Source organism: Vulpes vulpes, unplaced genomic scaffold (genome assembly GCF_048418805.1).
Source record: "Vulpes vulpes isolate BD-2025 unplaced genomic scaffold, VulVul3 u000000678, whole genome shotgun sequence".
NCBI lineage: Eukaryota > Metazoa > Chordata > Mammalia > Carnivora > Canidae > Vulpes > Vulpes vulpes.
Window position 1 is genome coordinate 1753459 of NW_027325803.1, and position 25536 is coordinate 1778994.

The window sequence follows — 25536 nt, forward strand, 5'->3', positions numbered from 1 at the left end:
CTTGAACTTATACAGAGAATCTCTCTGAATGTATTCAGTGTGAAACTTAAATCTTCTCTCTCTTAAGTATCAAAAAAAATGTACAAATATTGTCCTCTCTTCCTTTGTAGGAACATCTATCTGATATTTACTAAATATTTACCATGTATGAGCCATTGAGGGATAAAAAGAGTTCTCTTTCCACTGTCAATACCTAGTTGAGGTCTTTTTTTTTAAAGATTTTATTTATTTATTCATGAGAGACAGAGAGAGAGAGAGAGAGAGAGAGAGAGAGAGGCAGAGACATAGGCAGAGGGAGAAGCAGGCTCCATGCAGGGAGCCACATGTGGGACTCGATTCCAGGTCTCCAGGATCACGCCCTGGGCTGAACGCAGATGCTCAACTGCTGAGCCACCCAGGTGTCCCACAGTTGAGAGTCTTAATCATATAATCTGATGTGGCACAGAATTCTTCTAATCAGTATCACAGATTTTGTGTTTTCCTCTCTACATTCACTCAACACACCTCCAATAGAATCATCCTTATATACTACTTGTATACAGAGTGCTAATTTCTTCATGTACCCCAAAACTGCTGGGGTGTTTTAGCTACTCCTCCAATCCCACCCAGCCTTTTGACCCATCAAACAATCTGGTTTATATATACCTCTAGATGTGTATTCTTGTATTCCTATTTTTTTTTTACACTGGTAAACTAGGCTACTTGCTATTCTTTAAATGCACTTTGAGCCTGCTTACTTATAAATCTGAAATGTCATCCTTTTTCATCTTTGTGTAACCTGACCAATCTCAATCCTACTCAGCCTTCTATGCTCAGCTCAAATGTCATATTCTTCAAGAAGTCATCCTTGTCTGTCAAACCTAACAGCAATCATTTCTTCCCATTCAGGATTACAGCAGCACTCTGCCATTTAGCACAGCTTTTGCAACTCTTTAGATTCACAATCCAAAATCTTTCCCCTGGTACTATGCACAGCTTTTCAGATTCAATAAATTGTCAATAATTGGAACTGTAGAATATACTGTCCAAAGCCAGATAACTTTGAGAGGGAAAAGAAAGCACTTTTGGTAATTATGCTGGAACAATAGACATAAACTGGGACTGTCTCAGGCACACTAGATGCACGGTCACCCTTGCATAATGGTACACTTGACCAAACTTGTCAATAAGTATGACAGTAGACTGAAAGGACTGCATTTGAAATTAAGAGAATGTAAATGGTCTTGTCTTGAAAACATTAAACTTGCTAATAAAGTGGTACAGTAAATTCTGAAACTGGAAACATAAAATAATGGTCCTGACTTCAATGCTAACTAGTGATGTGATATAAGGCAAGTCACTTAACTGAGTGTCCAACTCAGCTAAACTAGACACTCAGATCTCTAAGATCTATTCTAACCAGACTCTGTGATTTTATATTCTCTCTTCTGCTGGCCTATATGTTAGGGATCTCTGCTAGATAACTAGGAATCTCTATTTCCACAGTACAAATACTCAATAAAATACTTGCTGGTTTAACGAATTTGCTTTAATATATTAATAAACTATACCTGACTGCCATAGCACTTATATGACATGATTCATCTTCCAGGAGAAATAATGCTATAATAGATGATACTATATTTTTTCCTCCCATGGCGCTGTTTTCAAGAAATAAAAACTCAAAAAGTTTTCAACTATCTCGAACAAAGTAAAAATTACTATATGTACAGAGCTGATTGCAACATTCCAAATTTAACTTCTGAATTTTAAATAAAAATTTAAATTTATTTGGCTTTTCAAATATTTAAAATACATTGTTTGTCCTTCCCTCCCCATCTTCATACATTTCCAATCACATCCCTCAGATATAAGCACAATTAACAGATTGTTGTGTAGATCTGTAAAACTTTGCTATACATACAAGCATATATACATCTATGGTAGACTCTTGAACAATACAGGTTGGAAATGCATGGTTCACTTATATGTGGGTTTGTTTTCAATAAATATATTAGAAATTTGCAACAATTTAAAAAAATTCACGGATGAACTTCACAGTCTAGAAAGAGCCAAAAAATTAAGAAAAATATGTGTCATACATACATAACATATATATATAAATACTAGTAAATTTTGTCATTGCTACCATAAAATATACACTAATTTAAAATACACAAAGTTAAAAGTTTCAGTTGAGAGAATGTAAAAAAATGTAAAGATAGTATTACACTGTAATTGCATAAAATTAGTTGTCCTGCATACTGTACTACTGTAATAATTCTGTAGCCACCTCTTGTTGCCACTGTGGTGAGAGAAGGTGTTAGAAGTATCCACTTACAATGCCTTCTGAAGCTAATCATCCCTGTATGATACCAATCATCTCTGCATAAGTAGTTCATCTCTCCAGCAAATTGTGTAAAAGGTAATCTCATGGTTCTCATGATTAGTAAAGTTTTTTAATTTTATTTATTTATTCATGAGAGAGAGAGAGAGAGAGAGAGGAAGAGAGAGAAGCAGGGTCCATGCAGGAAGCCTGACGCAGGACTCGATCCTGGGACTCCAGAGTCATGCCATGGCAGGCGCTAAACCGCTGTACCACCCGGGTGTCCGTCCCATGATTAGTACAGTTTTGAGGAGTCAGAGTTATAGGCAGATTTTTCACTGCACAGGGGTTGATGCCCCTGGCCTCTGTTCACAGGTATCGTTCAAGGATCAACTGTGTAGCCTTCTGCCTTATCTTTTCCACAAATGAAATGAGACTACATATACTTTTCTGCAACTTGCTTTAACAATATAACTCAGATATTTTCCCACATCTACTGTATTTTCCTTATTTCTTAGCAGCTACTTAGTGTTCCATTAAATTCATGTTATTTAATCAGCCCCCTTATTAAATGCACTGACTGCACTGTCTCCAGATTTATCCCAGATTAATATAAATATCTTTAAATACTTGGTAGTTATACATGCAAGATAAATTATTATAAACAGGGTTATTTGATGAAAGGGTATATGAAATCTAAATTCTTAAACTGCATTTCCAGACAATTTACCCTGCTATCAAGAACACAGAGAACACAAGTTTCCTCATACTCCAGTCTGATGATAATAGAGTAGGTAGAAAAAGAAAAAAAGAAGTAAACCTGTGAGTATCAGCATGTCCATAAAATACTGTTCAGTGAGTTCACAGAATATGACTTCACTTCTGCAAATAAAAAGGTTATACATGATGTGTGTTTATGCATGTGCAAGTATATAAAATACACACACAGAGGCTTCTTCTAAGGCTTGGGTTTCAACTGACATATCCCATTAGAAAGGCCCTCTCTATCTATTTAAAGTAACTCAACATACCCTCAATAATTCTTTATCAGGGAATTCTTTTCATTTCCTTTAGGCATAAAATCTATAATTATTTTATTTATTATTTGTTCAATGTCCATCTTACAGTACATAGATGCTGTGAGGGTAAAGAATCATGCTTGTTTGTTGGCTATTTCATCCCCACCACTTTAGCACAATGAATATACAACTCGATATAGCATATGGAATTTTGCTCAACAAATACTGAATGAATACACAGACAATGTTTGTTAACAAAGGCTATCTCTAGAAAGTGAGATTAAGGGAAGGGTTAAAAGTACGTTTACTTTTATTTTAGTCAATTATACATTCTTATTTTTTACAATAAGCATGTGTTAAGTTTATTAAAACTATTTTGTGCAAGTTTAGTTTTAAGCAAACCATTTCAGATGCCTTGCAATCTGGTCACATAAGATTTTTGTCTTGTTTTGTAAATCCAAATGCTCTAGCTAAATATTAAATGGATTACTGTTGTCCTCTTGAAAAAATTCTCAAAAAACTTGCTTCATGAAGTTAACCTTTTATCTTCATTTTTAATTAAATATTGGCTAGTAAAATCCCAATCGGTAGCTTTGCCTTTGTACATCCTTTCAAATTACTATTACCTTAGAGTTTCAGAGTACTTAACAATTTACAAATTGCTTTTCATATACAGTTGACTCTTGAACAACATGGGTTTGAACTGCGCAGGTCCACTTACAAAATTTGATAGATATAGTACTGTATTTTCTCTTCCTTATTATTTTAAATTTCTGTGCTTACTTTATTTAAGAATATAGTCCAAAATACATATATAAATATGTGTTTACCTTACTGTAAAGGCTTCTAGCCAACAGTAGGTTATTACTAGTTAAGTTTTGGGGGAACCAAATTATATACAGATTTTTTTATTGCGCAGGAAGGTCAGTGCCCTTAACCCTCATGTTGCTCAAGGGTCAACTTTATTATTCTATTTGTGCCTCAGAGGTGTGCTGTGCAAAGATTACTGTTTACACTTATGGATAAGGAAAATGATGCTTTGAGAGATTAACTACCTCATCTATAGTGGGGTTCAGATCTGTAGTATGAGGTCTGTTTCATTACACACATTTTGGCAGGTTAACTGGCAATGCCTCAATCTTTCTGCAAACAATGTATCTATTTAAGTACCTAGACAGAAAAAATGTTCTGAAATTCCTCTTATATTTAATGCATATATTTCTAAAACAGCTGCATTTAATAGCATATTTGAGTGATAAGGAAATCATATAATCTAAATCCTTAATTTTACAGAAAATAAAAATCAGAGAATTTCAATACCTGAACCAATCACTCAGCAAGTTAATGCAGATGAAAATTAGAACCCAAGCACTGATATTAGGTGCCAATTCAATCATAGAAAGTTTCTAGTCATGGAATTCATGGTTAAGATGTCAAATTTTATCATAGTTGTCTTGAGTTAAAACTTTTCTTAAAGTTATGATTACTGCTACAAAAAAGCAAAATAACTGATTAGAATTTATTCTTTAATTAAAATCAACACAAATAAAATAAAATAAAAGTCAACACCAACTATCATACATCCTAGTGCTTCAGATTTAAAATATTCCACTAATGACTAATGATTTCCTGCTATCTAGCCAACTTTTAATCATGCCAGGTCATTAGTCACTTATTCCAGAATTTCTATTATTCAATATTTACTTTAGATACTATATGGAATTTTTTGGAAATATTTCTGTCAAAGAAAAAAAAGTAAAGCTCAATATGTATCCTTATCTACCATGGCCATAATATCCTAGAAGTCATTTAATGAGTTGGTAAAGTATGAATTTCCTTTACTAAAAACAAGTTCATGTTACTCCCTTTTCACCAACCCATCTTTCCTTACTGGAACTAAACAACTGCCAAAATATCAGACTTGATATGAATGAATGTACAAAGAAAAAAAAATCTTGTGTTTTTAAATTCAAATTTTACAAGGTAATTCTGGAATCTATTTTTAAATTCAAGTGACAGGAAGAAAGGCTAATAAGTTAATGGACAAAACACATTGTACTTAATTCTTATTACTCTACATTGTAGTAATTTATAATGCCAATACTTGAAAAAATCATTCAGTAGACAATTCTAAGAGAAAGTATTTTAGCACAAAGTGACAGATTTTAATTTTACTGGCAGCAGATAAAAATACTGTTGCAATCAATTATTTTAAAAACTACAAGATTCTCTACAATCAAGAGCTGCTGTTCCTAGAAATGCATAAAAGTAAATACTAAAAATAGCATTTTAAATATTTTAAGAAAATTATGTTTGACACTGAACTCCCACAGAGTAGATTAACAATTACAAGGGACTGAAGGGTGAGGGAAATATGGAGATATTGGTCAAAGAGTAAAAACTTCCACTTACAAAGGAATATGATCTGGGGATGTAATGTACAGCACGGTGACTCCAGTAAATAATACTGTACTGTGTACCTAAAAGTTGTAGGAGAGTTGAACTCACCATGTTCTTACCAAAACAATAACAAAATGGTGATTATTTTAGGTAAAGAATATGTTAACTAACCTTACTGTGGTAAACATTTTGCAATATGTACACCTTAAACTTACACAATGTTAAATGTTGATTATATCTCAATAAAGCTGGAGGGGAAAAAAGAAAGTATGTTAGAAACATATTCATTCTCAAATTCTACTTCCCAATTAGAAATTCTGCTTCCTAGTGTTATTGCTTACATAAGACACTGTTTCTAGTGTCTTATATATATTTTAACTGTAATTATTAAATTTCATTTTATGTTCAAAGGTGATGACTTAAAAAACTATGCCATCCAAATTACATCACAGGCCAACTGTGGGTGCTCTGAAGTACCTTCTTGCAAGCAAGCACTAGCCAGCAGGCTGACAGCCAGTATTACAGACAGTATCTAGTAGGATTCAGAAAATTCCCTCTATAGAAATAAGACTTGGTCTCAAAGATGCTCAAATATTTATTTTTAAACCAGATACATGAAGATAAACATCATCACAAGAAATTTCTTTCCACTTTTTTTTTTAAAGATTTTATTTATTTGAGAGAGAATGTGTGAGTGCTCACCCATGAGCGAGGAGAGGGGCAAAGAGGGAAGAAGAGGAACAAGCAGGCCCCACGCTGAGTGTAGAACCTGATGCAGGGCTCAATCACAGGACCCGGACATCATGACTGGGCCAAAACCAAGAGTTGGAGGCTTAGCCAACTGAGCCTCCCAGGAGCCCCTCTTTTCACTTCCAGTAATGTACTCCATGATGTTTCTAGTACTTAAGTGTCTCTCAGATGTCAGCCACAAAGATGTGCTAGCAAACTCTGTGGTTTATAGTTCTGTTAACAGCTCCTCCTTGGAATCAGTCACCATTGCACATTTCCTAATCATTCACACACAAAGTCTGACTTTTTTCTCTATCCTTATAATCATCACTCTCCTGCCCTCCTTCTGCCTTTTCCCACCTACCCCCACTTTTTTCCATTTAGTAACTTTTACCTGAGACAGACTTCCACTGATCAGAAATAACTTAGAATCACAAACTGTCAGAGCTGAAAGATGCCTATCATTTACACCAGCGTTCGGCAAACTTCTTCTGTATAGGCCCAGAGTAAGTGTTTCAGGCTTGGTAGGTCATAGGGTCTTGTCTCAACTATTCAGCTCTGCCATTATAGTATAACAACAACTACAGACCAGGCACAATCATTAAACAAGTGTGGCTTTGTCTCAATAAAACTTTATTTACAAAACCAGGAGGTTGGTTGGACTTGGCCTGAGCACCACTGTTTGTCAACCTCAATTTTGTCCATTTTCCTTTGAATATCTCTCTTTTCTTTAAAAAGATTTTATTTATTCATTTATGATAGACAGAGAGAGAGAGAGAGAGAGAGGCAGAGACACAGGCAGAGGGAGAAGCAGGCTCCATGCTGGGAGCCCTATGTGGGACTCAATCCCGGGACTCCAGGATCGCACCCTGGGCCAAAGGCAGGCGCCAAACCGCTGAGCCACCCAGGGATCCCTTTTTTTAAAAAATAAATTTTTTTTTTATTGGTGTTCAATTTGCCAACATATAGAATAACACCCAGTGCTCATCCCAGCAAGTGCCCCCCTCAGTGCCCGCCACCCAGTCACCTCCACCCCCCGCCCTCCTCCCCTTCCACCACCCCTAGTTCATTTCCCAGAGTTAGGAGTCTTCCATGTTCTGTCTCCCTTTCTGATATTTCCTACTCATTTCTTCTCTACATCCATGTTTCCCAAATTGTGCTTTTAAGATCTTAATGGGTCTACTTAAAAAAAGTCAAAAGTTCCATGGTCAAACAGCTCTGTGAATGCTATATACACATATTCTGTTTTCCTCTTGGATTCACAATATTAATGAATGCAAAGATAAAGGGGCTCAAAGCAGGCCCATTTCTAGCCTTCCTCTTGCAGGCTGCTCAAGTCTCCAGGACTTTTCCTACAAAATCAGGGGTAGCAGTGAAGTCTACTGGAAATTGCTCCGTTTACTTCCTGCAATACAACCCAACACTTATGAAAGGAAGTATTTGTAATTCTTCCATCTATAATGTTTTGGTCAGGAAGTCCTCAAAATTATGTGGTGTATTTTCTAAATTTCAGCATTGAAAGGTAGCTTTAGTATTAGGTTAAGAAAAAAACTTTACTGATTATAGAAGGAACCATTATATTATGGTTATTTTAGAAAATTGAAAAAATATCAGTATCCAAAGATAACTGCTGTTAACGTTTTAGTATGAGAATGTCTACATGTGCATACATAATTTTTTAAACTAAATTCAGATGGTTTGGTATATATATTTTTGTATTTTACTTCTCTACTTGACATTTCACCCTGAGATTTTCCTGATGTCATCAAAGAGTGTTCAAAGAGGTGTTTTTTTAAATGGCCAAAAAACTTTTCCATCACAATATTGTACTATAATTATTTTTACTTCTTCTATCTATTTTGGGACGAGTAGGTCCTTTCCTATTCTTTCTCTCTTCATCCCTATCTTTTTCTTTTTATATTACAAATGCTGATATAAATAGTCTTTGTCCAAATCTTTGATTTCTTCCTTAGGAAAAAATCCTAAAAGAACAATTAATGGGTTGAGTCAGTAATTTTTAACATATAACTGTCAAAATGGTTTCAGTAAATAATCTTAACAATTCATATTTTCACTGAGTGAAAGAAAGGCACAACCCTAATCATACTCTAATCAAACATTATAAAGTAATGTTCATTACAAGATATAAAATCTTCATTAGGCAAAAATAACATCTCACTGACTTAATCTTATATCTTTGTGAAGTGGAACATTTGTCACATTTAGAAATTACTTTAGTCTGTTATGAACTGTATGCTTAATCATATCCATTTTGTGTACTCTTCTATATTCAGAATATTAAATTTCTTCCCAACTTGTCTCTCTCTTTTTTTAAAAAGATTTATTTATTTATTCATGAGAGACACACATAGAGAGAGGCAGAGACATAGGCAGAAGGAAAAGCAGGCTCCATGCAAGGAGCCTGACACGGAACTCGATCCCGGGACTCCAGGATCATGCCCTGGGCCGAAGGCAAGCACTTAACTGCTGAGCCACCCAGGCATCCCCAACTTGTCTCTTTAATTAAGGTATTTCTCATACTTTATATATAGGAAAATTAAATTTTTATACTCTAAAATACCAAATTTCCCTCTGTATTATCTCTTTTTTATATGTAAAAGCAAGTGTCAAGACTCTTCTATCATCTTTCAACATTTTTATGGATTCAATTAAAATTTTAACTATTTTATTTTGACACAAGGTAAATACATAATTTAATTCTTTACAAATCATCAACGTCTATGTATCATGGTAGGAACCTTTCAATCCATACTGATTTGTAATTTCACTTATAAAGAGCTATTTCTACTATATAAGTTTCTTTTCCCAGCTTCTTATAGGCCATCATATTTTTTAAATGATATGCATATGAATGGGATTAAAGAGAAGATTTTTTTTTTAAATCAGCAGGATAGAAGAGGTTCTATTAGAAATAATTTAAATACCTGATATCAGTAAGAAGGAAAAAACAGTAAAGGAATAAATGCTATTTTTAAGTAGATAAAATAAGAGGTTGAAATGTAAGTCCATAGAAAACTGTGGTGGTTTAAGGCAGAAATAAGAATGAATTTTTGATCATTAAGAAAAAAAAAAAAAACCACATGGCAAAATATTTATCCAAAGATTACAGCAATGGTGTCCATGCAGATCTTCAAGACAATATGTAGGGATGAACTCTAGCTAAGACAACTGTTATAGAGGCAGAGAAATAAGACTAGATAATATATGATCCTCTTATTCCATTTACTAAAGAGAGAGTTAAGGAGTTTTAATTTACAATAGTTTGAAAGATTACCACATAAAAATTGAGGATACAATATTCTCTACATACAAAAAAATAAAATACTTAAGATGTTTTAATTTGTAGCAAGCTTGGTTAAAACTCTTAAAATCTATCAAAACCAAAGCCTGTTGTTTTCCTCTTTAATCTCTTTCCTGACCTTCTGACATGAACTGCTCTGATTCTAGACATTTTTATCTAGTTTTCTATTATAACCTAAACTCAATACATCTTAAACTGATACTTTACATCCTGAACAAACCAGTGATATCACCTTCTTTTTTAAACTTACTGACATAAAGTTAGTTGTTCCTAACATTCCCTTACATCCTCTTAAAGGCTATAGGATTTGTAATGATGTCCTCCCTTTCATTCTTGATTTTTCAAAATCACCAGATTTTTTTGTTTTTTCTTGATCAGTATGGTTAAACATATTCCAATTAAATTGATCTTTTCAAAGAACCAACTCTTGGTTTCATTTATTTTGTTTTCCATTTCATTTATCTCTCTTATAATTTTCTTCTTCTGAATGCTTTAGATCTAATTTCCTCTTCTTTATTTAGCTTTTAAAAGTTTCATTCCACAGATGCCTGGGTGGTGTGGTGGGTCAGTTAAACAGAAACTGCTTGGGATTCTCTCCCTCTCTTCCTGCACCCCTCCCATTCATGCTTGCTCTCTAGAATAAATCTAAAATGATAACAACAACAACAACAACAACAACAATAATAATAATAAAAGTTTCCTTCAAAACACTACTTTAACTGCATTCCACAAATTTTGGTAAGTTCTATTTTCATTTTCATTCAGTTCCAAATAGCTTCTAATTTCCTGTGACTTGTTCTTTGACACATGCATTACTTAGAAGGCTGTTTAAGTCTGAAGTATTTGAGGATTTTCCAGTATCTGTTATTGAGTTTTAGTTTAATGTCATTGAAGTCCAAGAATATACTTTGGATGATTTAAATACTATTAAATGTTTTGAGACTTGTTTTAAGGCCTAAACAATTTATATATAATGCAATGACTGATATAGATTCAAATCTACTATCTTGCTAGTTGTTATTTGTCCCATTTGTTCTTTATTCCTTTTTTCTCTTTTCCTTACTTCTTTTAGATTAATTTTTAAGACTCCACTGTATTTCCACTATTCACTTATTAGCCAAATCTCTTTTACTTTTTAGTAGTTCCCTAAATTTTATGATATGCGTTTTAAAATGATTACGGCTTACTTCATATAATATTATGATCTGATATGTGATATAAGGATCTTACAACAGTTTATTTTCAATTCTGCTGTAATTTTTTGTTAAAAAGTTTTTGTTAAAACTGTCACTGTTCTGTCATGTTTTAATTTTGTTATAAACTATTTTTCTATTGTTTTATGTTATAAACTATTTTCAAATCTACTGTAATTTTTTTTAATATAGTCACAGAGAGAGAGACAGAGAGAGAGAGAGAGAGGCAGAGACACAGGCAGAGGGAGAAGCAGGCTCCATGCACCGGGAGCCCAATGTGGGACTCGATCCTGGGTCTCCAGGATCGCGCCCTGGGCCAAAGGCATGCGCCAAACCACTGCATCACCCAGGGATCCCTCTACTGTAATTTTTTGTTAAAAAAGTTTTTGTTAAAAATTTCACTCTGGGGGTGCCTATGCGGCTCAGTTCGTTAAGTGTCTACCTTTGGCTCAGGTGACAATCTTGGGGTCCTGGTATCGAGCCCCTGCTTCTCCCTTTCCCTCTGCCCCTCCCTCTGCTGTGCTCTCTCTGGCTTGCTCTCTCTCAAATTAATAAATGAAATCTTTTTTTAAAAAGATTTATTTATTCATGAGAGACACAGAAAGAGAGAGAGAGAGGCAGAGACACAGGCAGAGGGAGAAGCAGGCTCCATGTAGGGAGCCCGACATGGGACATGATCCCAGGTCTCCAGAATCAGGCCCTGGGTCAAAGGCGGTGCTAAACCATGGAGCCACCCGGGCTACCCCAAATGAAATCTTTTCTAAAAACACTTCACTGTTGGGACACCTGGGTGGCTCAGTGGTTGAGCATCTGCCTTTGGCTCAGGGCATGATCCCAGAGTCCCACATCAGGCTCCCCTTGGGGAGTCTGCTTCTCCTTCTGCCTGTGTCTCTGCCTCTCTCTCTCTCATGAATAAATAAAATCTTAAAAAAAAACTTAATTGTTTTGTCATATATTTTAATTGTATATGCTATGAACTATTTTTCTTTAGACCAGAGATCAGCAAACAAGGACATCCACCTCGTTTTTGCAAATAGAATTTTCCTGAGTCAAGGTTGCTTGATTTATACAGCTGATTTCACACTGAAAGGGCAAAGTAGTTGTGACAGATACCAGCCCACAAAATATTTACTGTCTAGCTTTTTGCTGAAAAGACTGGTGCTCTCCTGTTTAGATAGTAAATTATCTCTTAAAGAAAGAAAGAAGTTTTTATTTATTTTTTTGTTTTTAAACCATTCTGGTCTGCTTTCTTTGTGAAGACCCTGCAAGTTTCTGTCAGGTATCATACTACTTCTACCTAAAGATTTAACATTTAACATTTCTTGTAGCACAGGTCTGCTGACAATGAATTTTATCTGCTGCTGTTCTGAGAAGTTCTCTATTTCACTTTCATTTTTGAAAGATATTTTTGCTGGGTATATTATTTGGGTTGACTTTTTTTTCCTTTTAGGACTTTAAAAGTGCTGCTCCACAGGGGGTGCCTGGGTGGCTCAGTCAGTTAAGTGTGTGCCTTCAGCTCAGGTTATGACCCCAAGGATCCTGGGATCGAGCCCTACAAGGGGCTTTCTGTTCAGTGGGGAGCCTGCTTCTCCCTCTCCCTCTGCAGGCTACTCTGCCTACTTATTCTGTGTGTGTGTGTGTGTGTCAAATAAATAAGTAAAATCTTAAAAAAAAAAAAGTGCTCCACTGTCTTTAGGCTTGCATCATTTCTGGTAAAATGTCTGCTGTAATTTTTATCTTTGTTCCTCTGTGCCTTTTTTTTTTTTTTTTTAATGAGCACTGTATTTCTTTTTTTTTTTTTTTTTAAGATTTTATTTATTTATTCATGAGAGACACAGAGCACCAGAGAGAGAGAGAGGCAGAGACACAGGATGAGGGAGAAGCAGGCCCCATGCAGGGAGCCAGATGTGGGACTCAATCCCAGGTCTCCAGGATCACAACCTGGGCTGAAGGTGGTGCTAAACCGCTGAGCCACCTGGGCTACCCCTGTATTTATTTTCTGTGTGCAATACAGATTCCCTTCTACATCAGGTAAAGAAAATATATCCCTATTTTATACCTATAACCCTAAACTGCAATCAATTAATAAATGTGCTGTCCTATTAGCAATTAGCCTTTATCAACACAGTTACTCCCCCACAGGATCTCTCTAGTTAGCTCTACTTAGGTCCTCCTATTTTGGCCCTTGCCTCACAATCACAGTTGAAACCAAGGATTTCAGGGAAAGCACAGAAGCATTATGAGCCAGGCAGCCCTAAGAATAAATGAACTAATGTTCCTCTGGGGCAATAGAACGCTGAGTTCAAACAGTGAATGCACAGTATATTCAGGTCATGTGTCTTTTCAAAGATTTCACTGAAAGTCCTTACAGAGCAATATCCAGACGTTGGATCCAGCTGCCAAGGAGACTCTGTTATGCTGTGGGTACCGGCTTACGGCATGGCAGGTGGTTCTGGCCTCCCACTCTTCTGTCCTAAGATGGGGGTAGTGGACAATCTCCCATATTTGGGTTCCATAATGCTCACATGGTCAGGCAGGGGCTTCTGAGGTCCAATCTTACCACCTGGATCCCAGGGAAGCATGATCTTCATTTTGATGCTCAGCACACCCTGTCTGAGCAGCAATAAGGTACACAGCACTATCAACATAGTAGTTAACGGGGTCTCTACTGTGAATCATCAGGCCAATCACAAACATCATGGATTAAGCCCTCTATCCTTGGAGTTTCCCAGGCACCATGACCTCATAGCCTTTGGCCCCACTCTCCATGATGAACCACAGCACATCACAGCAGGCCCTCTAGATAGCAAGGCTCCCTAGGAGTTTGTCACATAGACTCTGCCTGGGCAATAGCATGCAGACCTCTTGTGGCCACTTTTTCAGCATAAAACTCTACACTGCCCTCAGGGAAGCCAAACCTCTTCTGAACCACAGTGGTCAACTCCCAGATCACCTGGCCCTTCTCACCAAGAATATTTTGCATCCTGATGGCCAAATTAATTATTTCAGTCTTGGGTGGTGTAACTTGGACCTCAACTCCATAGTAGCCATCTTCAGCTTGCTCCTGAGTCAGAAACCCGTTCAGTCCAGCTCTGAAGATGCCATCAGCAACAAACTTCCTCTTCTTAGAAATCTACACCACCATCCTGCCATGTACACCACCGAAAGGAAAAAGTTCTCTGTGTCTTGTTAAAACCTTCTGGCTGCCTTCAAGACTTCTTCATTATGTTTGGTTTTCAGTAATTTAACTATGATGTGTATAGTGTTTTCTCTTATTACTATTTACTACTACTACTACTACTACTACTACTTCTATTAGTCTACTTGGGGCTGTCTGAGGTCCTTCTTTGACCTTAGTATGATCTTGTTCATTTTTTTAATTTTAAAATTTTGGCCATTATCTATTCAAATATTTCCTTTTTTTTTGTTCTGTTCTTGAGACTCCAATTTACTTATGTTATACCATTTTATATTTTCCCATCTTAGATATCCTGTTCAACCTTTTTCTTTTATTTCAGTTTAAATAATTTATATTGAACTATCTTCAAGTTGGTTATTTCCTCAACTATGTTGAATCTACTGATCACCCTGAGTAAATGCTGTATCTCTGATATCATTTTTTTATAGTTTCCTTTTCTCTGGTTATATAACCCTTTCATTCTCTGGAGAAATGTAAGTATCTTCAACCTCTTTATGGTTTACATCTTTCTGCCAAAATTCCTCCTCTGTTTCATTCAAGTTATCTACCATTTCCCCTAAATCTTCTAAAATAATAATAATTAAAGTCCCTGTCTGATAGTTCCAATAACTGGGTCTCCATAATTTGGTTTTGCTGATTGCTTTATTCCTCAACAATGGGCCAGTTTTCCCTTGCTCTGTTTACGTCCAATAATTTTTGACTGAATGCTACACATGATGTACAGAATAGCAGAGACTGAGATCATTATTATTTATACTTGGAACATGACATGTCAATTCTATCAAACCATTAATGTGAGGAGATTAAGTTAATTTAGATAGGAATTGAATTTGGCATAGATTGTACTGTTATTTTAGTGACTTTTAGCACACCACAGGCTTAAAATTCTAATGACGGACTACCATTATCTTGCGTTTAAACGAGACATGAAGAGCTGGAGTGTTTTTTTCAATTTATCTTTTTCCCTCTCAGCTTTCAACCATTTTTGCATAGAGGTGATAGATTCCCTAACTACAGGAATCTCTCTATATTCTTGACTTTCCTCCAGCCATACAAAGCTTTTGTGTGTTACCTGGTGGTAGGGCAAGTAGGATTTTCAGTTGTTTCTAATTAGGCTCAGTATTATGTAGGACTGGTTCCTCCTCCCAGGAGCAAAGAGGTTTTGCCTCTAATCTCTTCCCACAGAAATTTATGAAATAAATTTTAAGAATTAAAAAATTTAAAAGTTTTTTTAAAAAGAAATTTATGAAATAAGGCTTTCTGCACGTTCCTCATTGGTTTGAGGCTTAAACGAGTATTAAAGTAAAAATGAGAGGGGCTTCGCACCTATTTCCCAAATGCCATAATTACCGCTTTCACCTCTTCACCACCAAAATGACTTTTCTCAACTCTCTGCCTTGCCCTCAATCTTCACAGTGAAAATCCTGCGGAATTCCAGGGAAATGTATTTGCAAGCATGTATGAACTCCCCTTTCATCTGGGGTCCCCACGTATTCCAAATTAGTTCATGCTGAGTCTTTAACAATCAATTAAAACTTTGGCTGATTTCTTCTTACCCACTTTTATGACAACCATTTCTTTCTCTCATGTTCTGCATAAGGTCAAAGAATTAATGATCCATTCTCTGGGGGTAAAGAGGTGTTCAATTCTTTAGAATTTAGGTTACCTGGCTGATTTGCAAGCTGAATTCTCTGATGAGCTCAGAGAAATTATAATTTTCTAGGTCATCCAGCTTTTTATTGAAGGTTAAGAGTGAGATGTTCTGTGCCCACTCTTTTTTTTTTTATTTTTTTTATTTTTTGTGCCCACTCTTTACATGCTGAGTAGAAGTTCCCTTCCACTTCGATTCACCTTCCTTTTCTATTTTGGAAAAGCAACACCACTATTCCAGTCACTCAGAGAAAATCTTGGAAGTATGTCTGACTTCTCTATAACAATGTTTAATAGTCAATCAGTCAATAAAGTCTGCATAGATCAATCAATAATACCTTTATTAGAATCCTTTCTATTTTTCTGGTATAACTACTTATCTCACAATGGTCTCTTATAACAATAGTCCTTCAACTAGCTGCCTCTGCCAATCTGCCACCTTCTTCTTTTTTGTGTGGAATAGTTATATCTTTATTTTGTTTTTTATTGTTTGGCTTTTTAATTCTTAATTTTAATTCTGGTTAGTTAATATACAGTGCTATGTTAATTTTAAATGAACTTTTTTTAAAAAAAGATTTTATTTATTTATTCATGAGAGACACAGAGAGCGAGAGAGGCAGAGACACAGGCAGGGAGAGAAATAGACTCCATGCAGGGAGCCCGATCCTGGGACTCCAGGATCATGCCCTGGGCTGAAGGCAGGGGCTTAACTGCTGAGCCACCCAGGTGTCCCTCAAATGGACTTTTTAAAATAAAGATTTTATTTATTTGAGAGACAGTGAGGGTGTATACAAACAGAGGGAGGGGCAGAAGGAGAGGGAGAAGGAATCTCAAGCAGACCTCGCAGAACCCAATGCGGGGCTTGATCTCATGACCCTGAGATTATGACCTGAGCTGAAACAGAGCTGGATGCTTAACTGAGCCATCCAGGTGCCCTCAAATGGATTTTTTCTAATTAAAGCTGACTTTATTATCAGACTACCTTACTACAGTACTGTGTTTGACTGTTTACAATCAAGGCCATGATCAATCTGATCCTATTACGCCTTCACAGACCAACTTCGTAAAGGAACAAAGGTTCTGTTCTATTTCCATACTGACCTAAGCCCTCTTCTTAACATCTGGAAATGTTAAAATTCAAGGTCTATTACAAATGGGACATTTTCTATGAAATAACTTCCCTGATCACACAGAGAGAATTCCTCTCTTCCAAACTGTATGCTGCTTTATATGCATTATAAAAGTAACACTTATTATGGACTGGTATTAAGTTATACACATCTCTTGCATCTTTATGATATGATAAACTCCAGAAAGAGATCAGATCTTATAAATTATTATGTTCTCTTTTAGCTTTCCCACATATTTATTTTGAAATTAAAACAGCAAAATTAATAACTATTCTATTTTATAATCCATACATTCTTAATTCATCCTGACAAGGTTCTAAAAACTTTTGCCAGCCCCAAAATATTGTGTTTTTGATATGTCTCAAAAAGGAAAAAACACACATTGCAACTATAATTATTATGCCATTCAAACATTTTCAGAGGAAAACCCAATTAGGATTAGTTTAAAGACCTCCTAGAAGAGCCAACCCATTTGTACTATTAGAGTTAAATCTATAATGGTAATCCCAAACACATATACTGAAACTCCTTTATTTAGGTCCACGTAAATTACCCCAAGAGATCCACAAATTTTACCAAGGAATATCACTGTCATTAATAAAAAGAAACAAGCCTATCTACCTCAGTGCCTGATTTGGCAATCATACTCAGGCCTTTTGCCAAGATGGAAAAGCGACAAGTTTCTATAAATCCTTTTTAATAAATAGGGAAAGGTATAACCACACACATAGAAAAAAGAGCAGTTCTAATATTTTATTCCTTTTTCTAATAGTACTCTCAAATACATTTTCAAGAAAGAGCATATAAGAATCCTGTATGTTATTTTAGTGAAAAGCCAGAGTAGGCACCATCTTTGCCAATTAGCTTCCACAGCTAGGCTATACAGCTGGCACCACAATGGAACCTCAACTTAATTTGACTCACACACCAGATTACATGTCTAAAGAAATATCTTTTTCATGTATTCTTGAGAACTGCACAAAATGAAAAATGCTCTTCTTGCTAAAACAAACAGATAATACATCCCATGGGTATCCTTATCAATTTGACATAGATTATCCAACAATTCAACTTCTAGTAATTTAGTATGAGAAAATAATCATATAAAGAAGTTCAGCATAGCACTGCTCATAGTGGTAAAAGATAGGAAAGAATTTAAATGTTAACCAATGGAGAATAATTTACACAAAAGAAAAGTACATAAAAAAAAAAAAGAAAAGTGCATATATACTGTTCATCAATGGAAAATGTTGATAGAGATCTATATAATTATTGACATGAGATGTTCACAGGATGTTGTTCCAAGAAAATGTGTTATGAAACCATATACACATTTGTGCATGATCATATGCAGTACTGGAAGGCAGGATTTGGAGCATGTGCCATTACTAATTTATTGCCCCTCAACTCCAAGTCCATCCTTTTTGGCCTGCTCTGCAAAAATGAAGCTTGGCCCTTTATCTATCTTTTCTTTGCAGAGGACATATATTTTAAGTTTTATCAGCTCATGAGCAGCTTCTCCCAGTACCCCAACCCCCCTGGTGGTTTTGTAGCAGAATGCCTTCAGGGAAACACCTTGTAACTGGTTGCCTACACACCAAACTCTGGGTTTGAGAGGTTTCAACAGCACAGCAACTTCTCTGTTGCCCATTAAAATATGGCCATAGCCTCTCCAAGACAGTCTGGATTTCAGTCCTGAGGAGCTAAATACTCTTAGACCTATAGCTTGTGGCTGTACTTTATATCTGCCATTCTTATATTCACTAGACTTGTCTTTTTTCTTGCCAACCAACACCCTGTTACTCTAATCCTGTTAATAGTTTTTTATACTTAAGATTATCTGCTCAAATTATTGTGTGGTTTTCTCAGAATTGACTCTGACTGATAAAGGGTAGGGTTTTTTTCCCCTTTTTTCCTTTTCAATGTTGTCTGAATTTATAATAAACATTTTGTGTTTGTGTGATGATCGGAAAAGGCATGTTATTTTTATTTTGGAAAAATTCAATGCAAAATTAAAAGTACCTTAACTTTTTCTATTTTAATAAGGCAGAAATATAATTATTAGATTGAAATGACTGAAATATGAAGAACATTCATTTGTGTAAGACTGTAATTTTTCAGTTTTTCAACATTATCCAAAATTGTGTTTGTAGGTCATTTTAAGCAATAGAAAATATTTGGACTTCTGTCTTTTCCTCTTAGCTATGCCATACCCTGGCCTTTATAAACAGGTTATTAATCATGAAGTTTCCTACAGTAATAGGTATGTGATAGATACTATCACATACAGTTCTTCAAACATAGTCAGCCTCTTTCATTTTTACTATTTCAGCCCCTCTTACCATGTTCAAGGATTATCAGTTGGGCTCCAGCTTGTGCATTTCCAACATCATTCTCAGCAATGCATTGATAGAACCCTTCATCTGATTTCACCAGACCCAAAACTTGAAGATTATGTTCCTTCTGAGGAAGAAAAACAGGAATAAAATTTTATAATTGAACTGATGAACATTAGTTCAAAATCTCAAGGATATGCTCTTTCTGGGGAGGAAAAACAAGTAAAACTATATGATTCAGCTACTAAATACCATCTATCTATGTACCTGTTAAGTCAATTTTATTGACAAGGTACTGATTGACTAGAACAGGGAACACTGCAACTAACCTCTTAAAAACTTAATCCTAATGGAAAGTAATACCCACAGCATTTACAAACCTATACCTTTTAGGTATAGGGAAAAACATCTGATGTGCAATACAATGTGGTCACATGGTATTGCACATCAGATATTTGTAAAAGTTTGAATTTGTGAATTCACAGCATTTTCTTAAAATTATCTCTAATATCATTAGTTCTAACAGATTGTTCCACAATACGTTAAATGAGGATGCATATATACAAACTTCTCTTAAATTATAAAGAACTATACAAATGTCATTGTTATTAATATGGTTTTAAGATTTTTAAGAATAATATGAAACTGATAAAAGAAAAAATGCTCATTTAGTGGTAACACATTGCTTTTTAATTAGCATTAAATACACATGAGAATTATTTTCTTGTAACATACAAGATTATGCATTTCAAAATAGAAAATATATTCCTATTAAGAATGAATTACTTATATGAGAAATTTATAAGACATACCAGTAACAACCATAATCACTTCTGATTATTTCTATGATCATGTATACACCTTAAGATATTAATCTTTATTACTAAAACTTAAGATAGTTTTTTACTTGGATTTAGATAATCTTACTAATAATAGTAGACAATACTTACTAAGCATTTAACCATATACCAAGTACAAAGCAATAATGACTGAGTGTTCTTTTTTTTTTTTTTTTTTGACTGAGTGTTCTTAAATACATTTAATGCTATTTAGTTCTTAAGAATCTTTTTATCTTGTCACAACAATCCTCCAATCCTGGGCCGTACTTATTTTGAAAGGCCTAGCCATCAGTATACAAAGGACCGATTTCTGCTCTTTGAATGGAGAGCTATGAAGACAATTGGTATACACACAGGATAATCATTACCAAGAAAATAGTGACAGCTGCATTTAAGAGTACTAGCAGGTTTGAGTTGGAATATATGAAATGGAATATGTGATTGTTGGTCAGGAGACGTTAGGCTGAGTTCAACTACTGACTTGCTATGTGATCTTATATAAACTACCAAAATAAGTCTAGGCTCAGCTTTCTCATCAGCCAATGAAGAGATGATGTTCCATGTGCATTTTTCTGTCTTCTGCAGTACGTAAACTGGTATATATAAGGCAACTATAATCTCTTAGTGATTACATTTAAAGACATTTAAAGGTTTCAGAGATAAGTGTCCTTTGAAAAATACTTACTACAATCTTAAAGTAATCACTTGGGATAACCATATCCCCATTCTTAATCCACTTCACAGTTGGAGTTGGTTTCCCAGTCACTTCACATTCAAATACAATATCCATTGATTCGTGAGCATATATATTAGTAGGCTGTTTCAGGAATTCAGGTTGGGCTTTAAAACAGAAAGGAAATTAGGATATTAATAAAAAATAAAAATAGCCAGCTATGTGTATTTCAAGTAGTATTTTTAAATCCTAGAATTCACAGGATATTTACTTATTATTTAAGGGTTTTACATATTTTTACAAAAGCATGTAACAAATATATATTTAAAATTATATTAGGGGGTGCCTAGCTGGCTCAGTCAGTAGAGCATTGTAACTTTTGATCTAAGGGTCGTGAGTACCAGCCCCAGAAGGGACATGCAACCTACTAAAATTTTTTTTTTTAATTTAAAATATATGTTAGGAATACAGTATCTTTAGGAACTGATATTCTCCTACAATTAACTGGAAGAATAATTATAAAAATAATTTCTGAGTTTCTTTGTTGATATTTACTAAATTGACTATACTGAAGACATTAACAAAATGAATATTGTAAGCTGTCTAAAAATGAGTATTAAAAGACTATTTCCCTAAGACTTACAGCATTTTGGAAGAACCATAATCAAAATTCAAAAAATTGAGAAGACTACTGTTATTTTCAGTCAGCTTGATAAATAACAATAAGAACTTTTAAAAAAGGCATACAAATGTCACATTAGAGGCCTTACACAGAACTATGTAACCCTCCATTGGTAACATCCCTCATTGCATGAAATATATTTAAGGATGGGAATAAGAGTAACAGGATCTTTGGGAAAAAGCTAAGTATATCTGCAAAAGCCTAAATAGTCCAGTATCTCTCTTTCCCCTTGCTCCAAAGTTGTAAATCACTGACTTATAAATATCTGAGTAAGAATTTGGATTAGAAGGGTAAAAGCAGATCACCTACTTCAATTTTCCACCTAATGCTGTAATTTCCTCTATGACTTCCTTGACAAGGGGTCTCACTGATCCCTGTTTCAAAGTTTCAAATGATAAACCTCCCTGTATTACAAAGCTGCAAAGCACCAATATCGGCTAATTCTATTAAAAAAGCAATGATGACAACGGTACTTTTTTTGGTTTTTGCTTTTGTTTTTTAGGTTTGAGCTAAAATGTGTTTAGCCTGCCGGGGTTTTGATTTGGATTGGGTTGCATTTGTGGCAACTTGACATCTAACAATACTGAGTCTTCCTTTCCCTGAATATGGGTTATTTCTCTGTTTATTTAGTTCTGCGGTTTCTCCTACCATTGTTTCATAGTTTTCAATACATAAATCTTGTTCATACTTTATTAGGTGTTTCCCTAAGTATTTCACATTTTTCGGTGCTACTGTAAGTGGTACTCAAAAATTTTTTAAGTTTCCAATTATTCACTGTTAATATGTAGAGATGAAATGATTTACATATATTAACTTTTTATCCTGCACTCATTCTAAATTCACTCATTAGTTCTAGCAGCTTTTTATAGATAATTGTGGGATTATATACATAAACAATCATATATTGTCTGTGAATAGAGATAGTTTCATTTCTTCCTTTCCAATTTGCTTTCCTCTTTTTTTCATTTTCTTGCTTACTACACTGGCTAGAGTGTGGCAGGTCCTGGCAAGAGGTCCAGACAAGCTTTATAATTTGGGTTAATGAAGAGTGAGAATAGAAGAACCCCAGGAAGGGGTAGGATCCAAAGGAGGGAAAGAATGTGTAGTCTAAAGAAGCAACTTTCTGCTCATAATCAGTCGGTTCATGGCACCCCAGCAGGTGACTTTGCACAAAGGAGCTCAGGTCTGTGGAATCCAGAAGGAGATCTGTGGGCCAGCCTGGGCCATTGGGTGTCCTCTGGCAGCAATTATACCCTCTCTAAGGTCTGAACTGCAACATCAGACAGGGGGGCCCTCTTCCAAATCTGTTCACTTTTTGGGTTCTTTCCTTTGGCTCTAAAGGTAATATTTGATCCTTATATTTACTATTTCTGTATTTGTCAGAATACTACTTTGTCCTTTTCAGTAAATAAAACACTTTTACTAGTTAATTATTCTTGATACTAAAATTTCCTTCTTCAAATTCCTGGTGTGATTTCTGGCTCCTGACTGCACCTGAACTAATACAGTAGTCTCATACATGCTGCCAATATTTCTTCTCAGTTTGTTTTTTTATTCATGAGAGACACACACGGAGAGAGAGAGAGAGAGAGAGAGAGAGAGAGAGGCAGAGACATGGGCAGAGGGAGAAGCAGTCTCCCTGAGGGGAGCCTGATGCGGGACTCAATCCCAGGACCCTGGGATCACAACCTGAACTAAAGGTAGACGCTCAACCACTGAGCCACCCAGGTGCTCCTCTTCTCAGTTTTTTCTTCTGTCTTTTACTTAAATCATCTGTTCTACCAAAGTTTTCAATTTATATGTGGTAAAATTTATCAGTCCTCCTTTTTTGGGCATCCATATTTTATTATTCTTACTCCAAATGTTTTCCCTGCTTACATACTATAAAAATATTCACTTGCATTTTCTTCTAGCACATCTATGAAATAATCTAGACTTTATCAAGTATCCAGCTTTACATTTTTCTAAATGGCAAACCCAATAGTCCCAGTAAGAGTACCTGATTTGAACAACTTTTAATATTAAAATCCTATGTGCTCTTGAGGAGGAGTTATTTCTGGATACTAAGTGGTTTTACTGATCTGTCTATTCCTGCACCACAGCCACAAATTTAATGATTGTAACGATATAATATTTTTAAATATTTGGTAGAACAAGTATACTCCTTTTATTCATTTATTTCCTCAAAAGTTTCCTAACATTGTTCATTAAGTTTTTGTTTTTAATTCCAGATGAAATTAGACTCATCTTTGGCTAAGTTTATCTGTTCCTTCTAAAAGCAGACAAAAGAGAACAAACTAGAATTTTCATCTGAAGTGCAATAAATTTTAGATGCAGGAAAACACTAACATAATTTTGATCCTAAGTGTTCCCTATTTAAGATCAGATATTTAAGTGTATTTGAATATTAATCAATAATGAGTTACTGTAAAGACACTGCAATGGCTGAAGTCAGACACTTATAGTGGAGTTCTGATTCTACCAGTAGATACATGCTGGCCGTGGGCTTCAGTCTGGACCTATACTAAGTAAGTAACTCAACCGCACTATTCCTGAATACACCAAGGTCTCTAACCAACTGCAACTTTATGATTTTAGTTTATATATTTGATGTATGCTAATAGCTAACACTTATAAATATTTTCGACTTATTATTATTTCCCACAACAACCCTATTATTTAGGTATTATTATATTATTTCCATTTTACAGACAAGGACACTAAACACAGAGAGTCCAAGTAGCTCCACAGGGTCACAAAGCTTAGTCAGTGACAGATCTGGATTTTGAAGCTAGGCACAGTCTGACTTTCAACCCTATGTTCTCTCTCTCTTTTTAACTTTTTGCTACAGAGAAAATAATAATAAACCCTCAATTATAGCTTCAACAATGATCAACTCAAGGCCAGTGCTGCTTCATCTACATCTTAACTCATCCTATGGTCTTTCCCTAGATCACCCTGAAAACAAATACTTTTATATTCTACATATAAGTATTTAAGTAAGTTCCTCTATAAAATAAAAATTCCCAATTCTAAACAAGACTATAACACCATCAAGTTGGTACCTAGACTAATTTCTCAATTATCATCAATCTACATTTTAAAAGAATGGTTTATTTGAATTGAGCAAATGAGGTACATTCATTAATTTGTTTCTTATGTTTCTTTTAATCTACAGGTTCCTCCTTTATTTTGTTTACAAATTATTTGCTGTAGAAGTCATTTGTTCTGTCAAATTTCCTATAGCCTATGTTTTGCTTACTGCATGCCATGGTAGATTTAACATATTAGTCCTGCAATTAGCAGTTAAATGTAGAAGGTTGACTGGAGTTAGGCTCTTTCTTTTTATTTTTCCAGACTACTTTATATGCAGTGCCATGGTCCTTCAATCAGAAGAGTTCATAATGTGTAACGATCTCTCTTTTGCTTAGGCTAACAGTCTTAGATATTGTGAAACAGTAATATTTTTAGGCGGTTATTCCTTCTATAAAGAGAAATATACCCTCATCAATTATTTGGTTATCTTTAGATATACCTCTCATAGAAAAAGCAGGATAAATGCCTGATTTTTTCCCTTTACTTATCAATTTTCAAAACAATGGTCTGGTTCTCAGCCTTCTGACTGAAGGTCATCATGGAAGGGTCTTTTTAAAAAGTATTATTATGACTTTATGGATTAAAATACATTCAATTTGTTTCGATTCAAGCCAGTTATTGTTCTTTTGATTCTCAACTATCCCATCCCTAACTAATGAAAGCTTGAGTCCACTGAAAATTCCTAAGTCCTTTTTAACAGGATCTTAGTAGTCTTTAGTATCTTCTGGTCACTGGTTTTAGGTGCTACTTGTGGATAAAGCCAGGAATTATGTAATTTTTAAATATAAAATTCATCATGATTTTATTCTGTTATCCAATTAAATCCTGGGCTCTAAGTTTTAACTGGATCTTAATGATTTTACATCTGCATCTCTTTTCACTCATGCTAAAAGTCTGTTCTGACACCAACTTAATTATTCACATGTTGTATCTTACACTCAGTAGTCTCAGAGTAACTGTACC

At 35.0% G+C, this 25536-nt stretch overlaps 1 protein-coding gene and 1 pseudogene across 5 annotated transcripts in view; both read right to left on the bottom strand.

Annotated features, from left to right (window-relative positions):
- The window catches only part of NEO1 (neogenin 1), a 234807-nt gene that overhangs the window by 84194 nt on the left and 125077 nt on the right, over positions 1 to 25536 (bottom strand). For all 5 annotated transcript variants that reach the window (XM_072746003.1, XM_072746001.1, XM_072746002.1 and 2 more), the window contains exons 6-7: positions 20808 to 20962; positions 19290 to 19410 (exon numbers count right to left, since the gene is read on the bottom strand). In XM_072746003.1, the coding sequence (XP_072602104.1) occupies positions 19290 to 19410; positions 20808 to 20962 (276 nt within the window). The remainder of the gene's footprint in view (positions 1 to 19289; positions 19411 to 20807; positions 20963 to 25536) is intronic.
- Positions 13239 to 14113, bottom strand: LOC112935403 (small ribosomal subunit protein uS3-like; annotated as a pseudogene).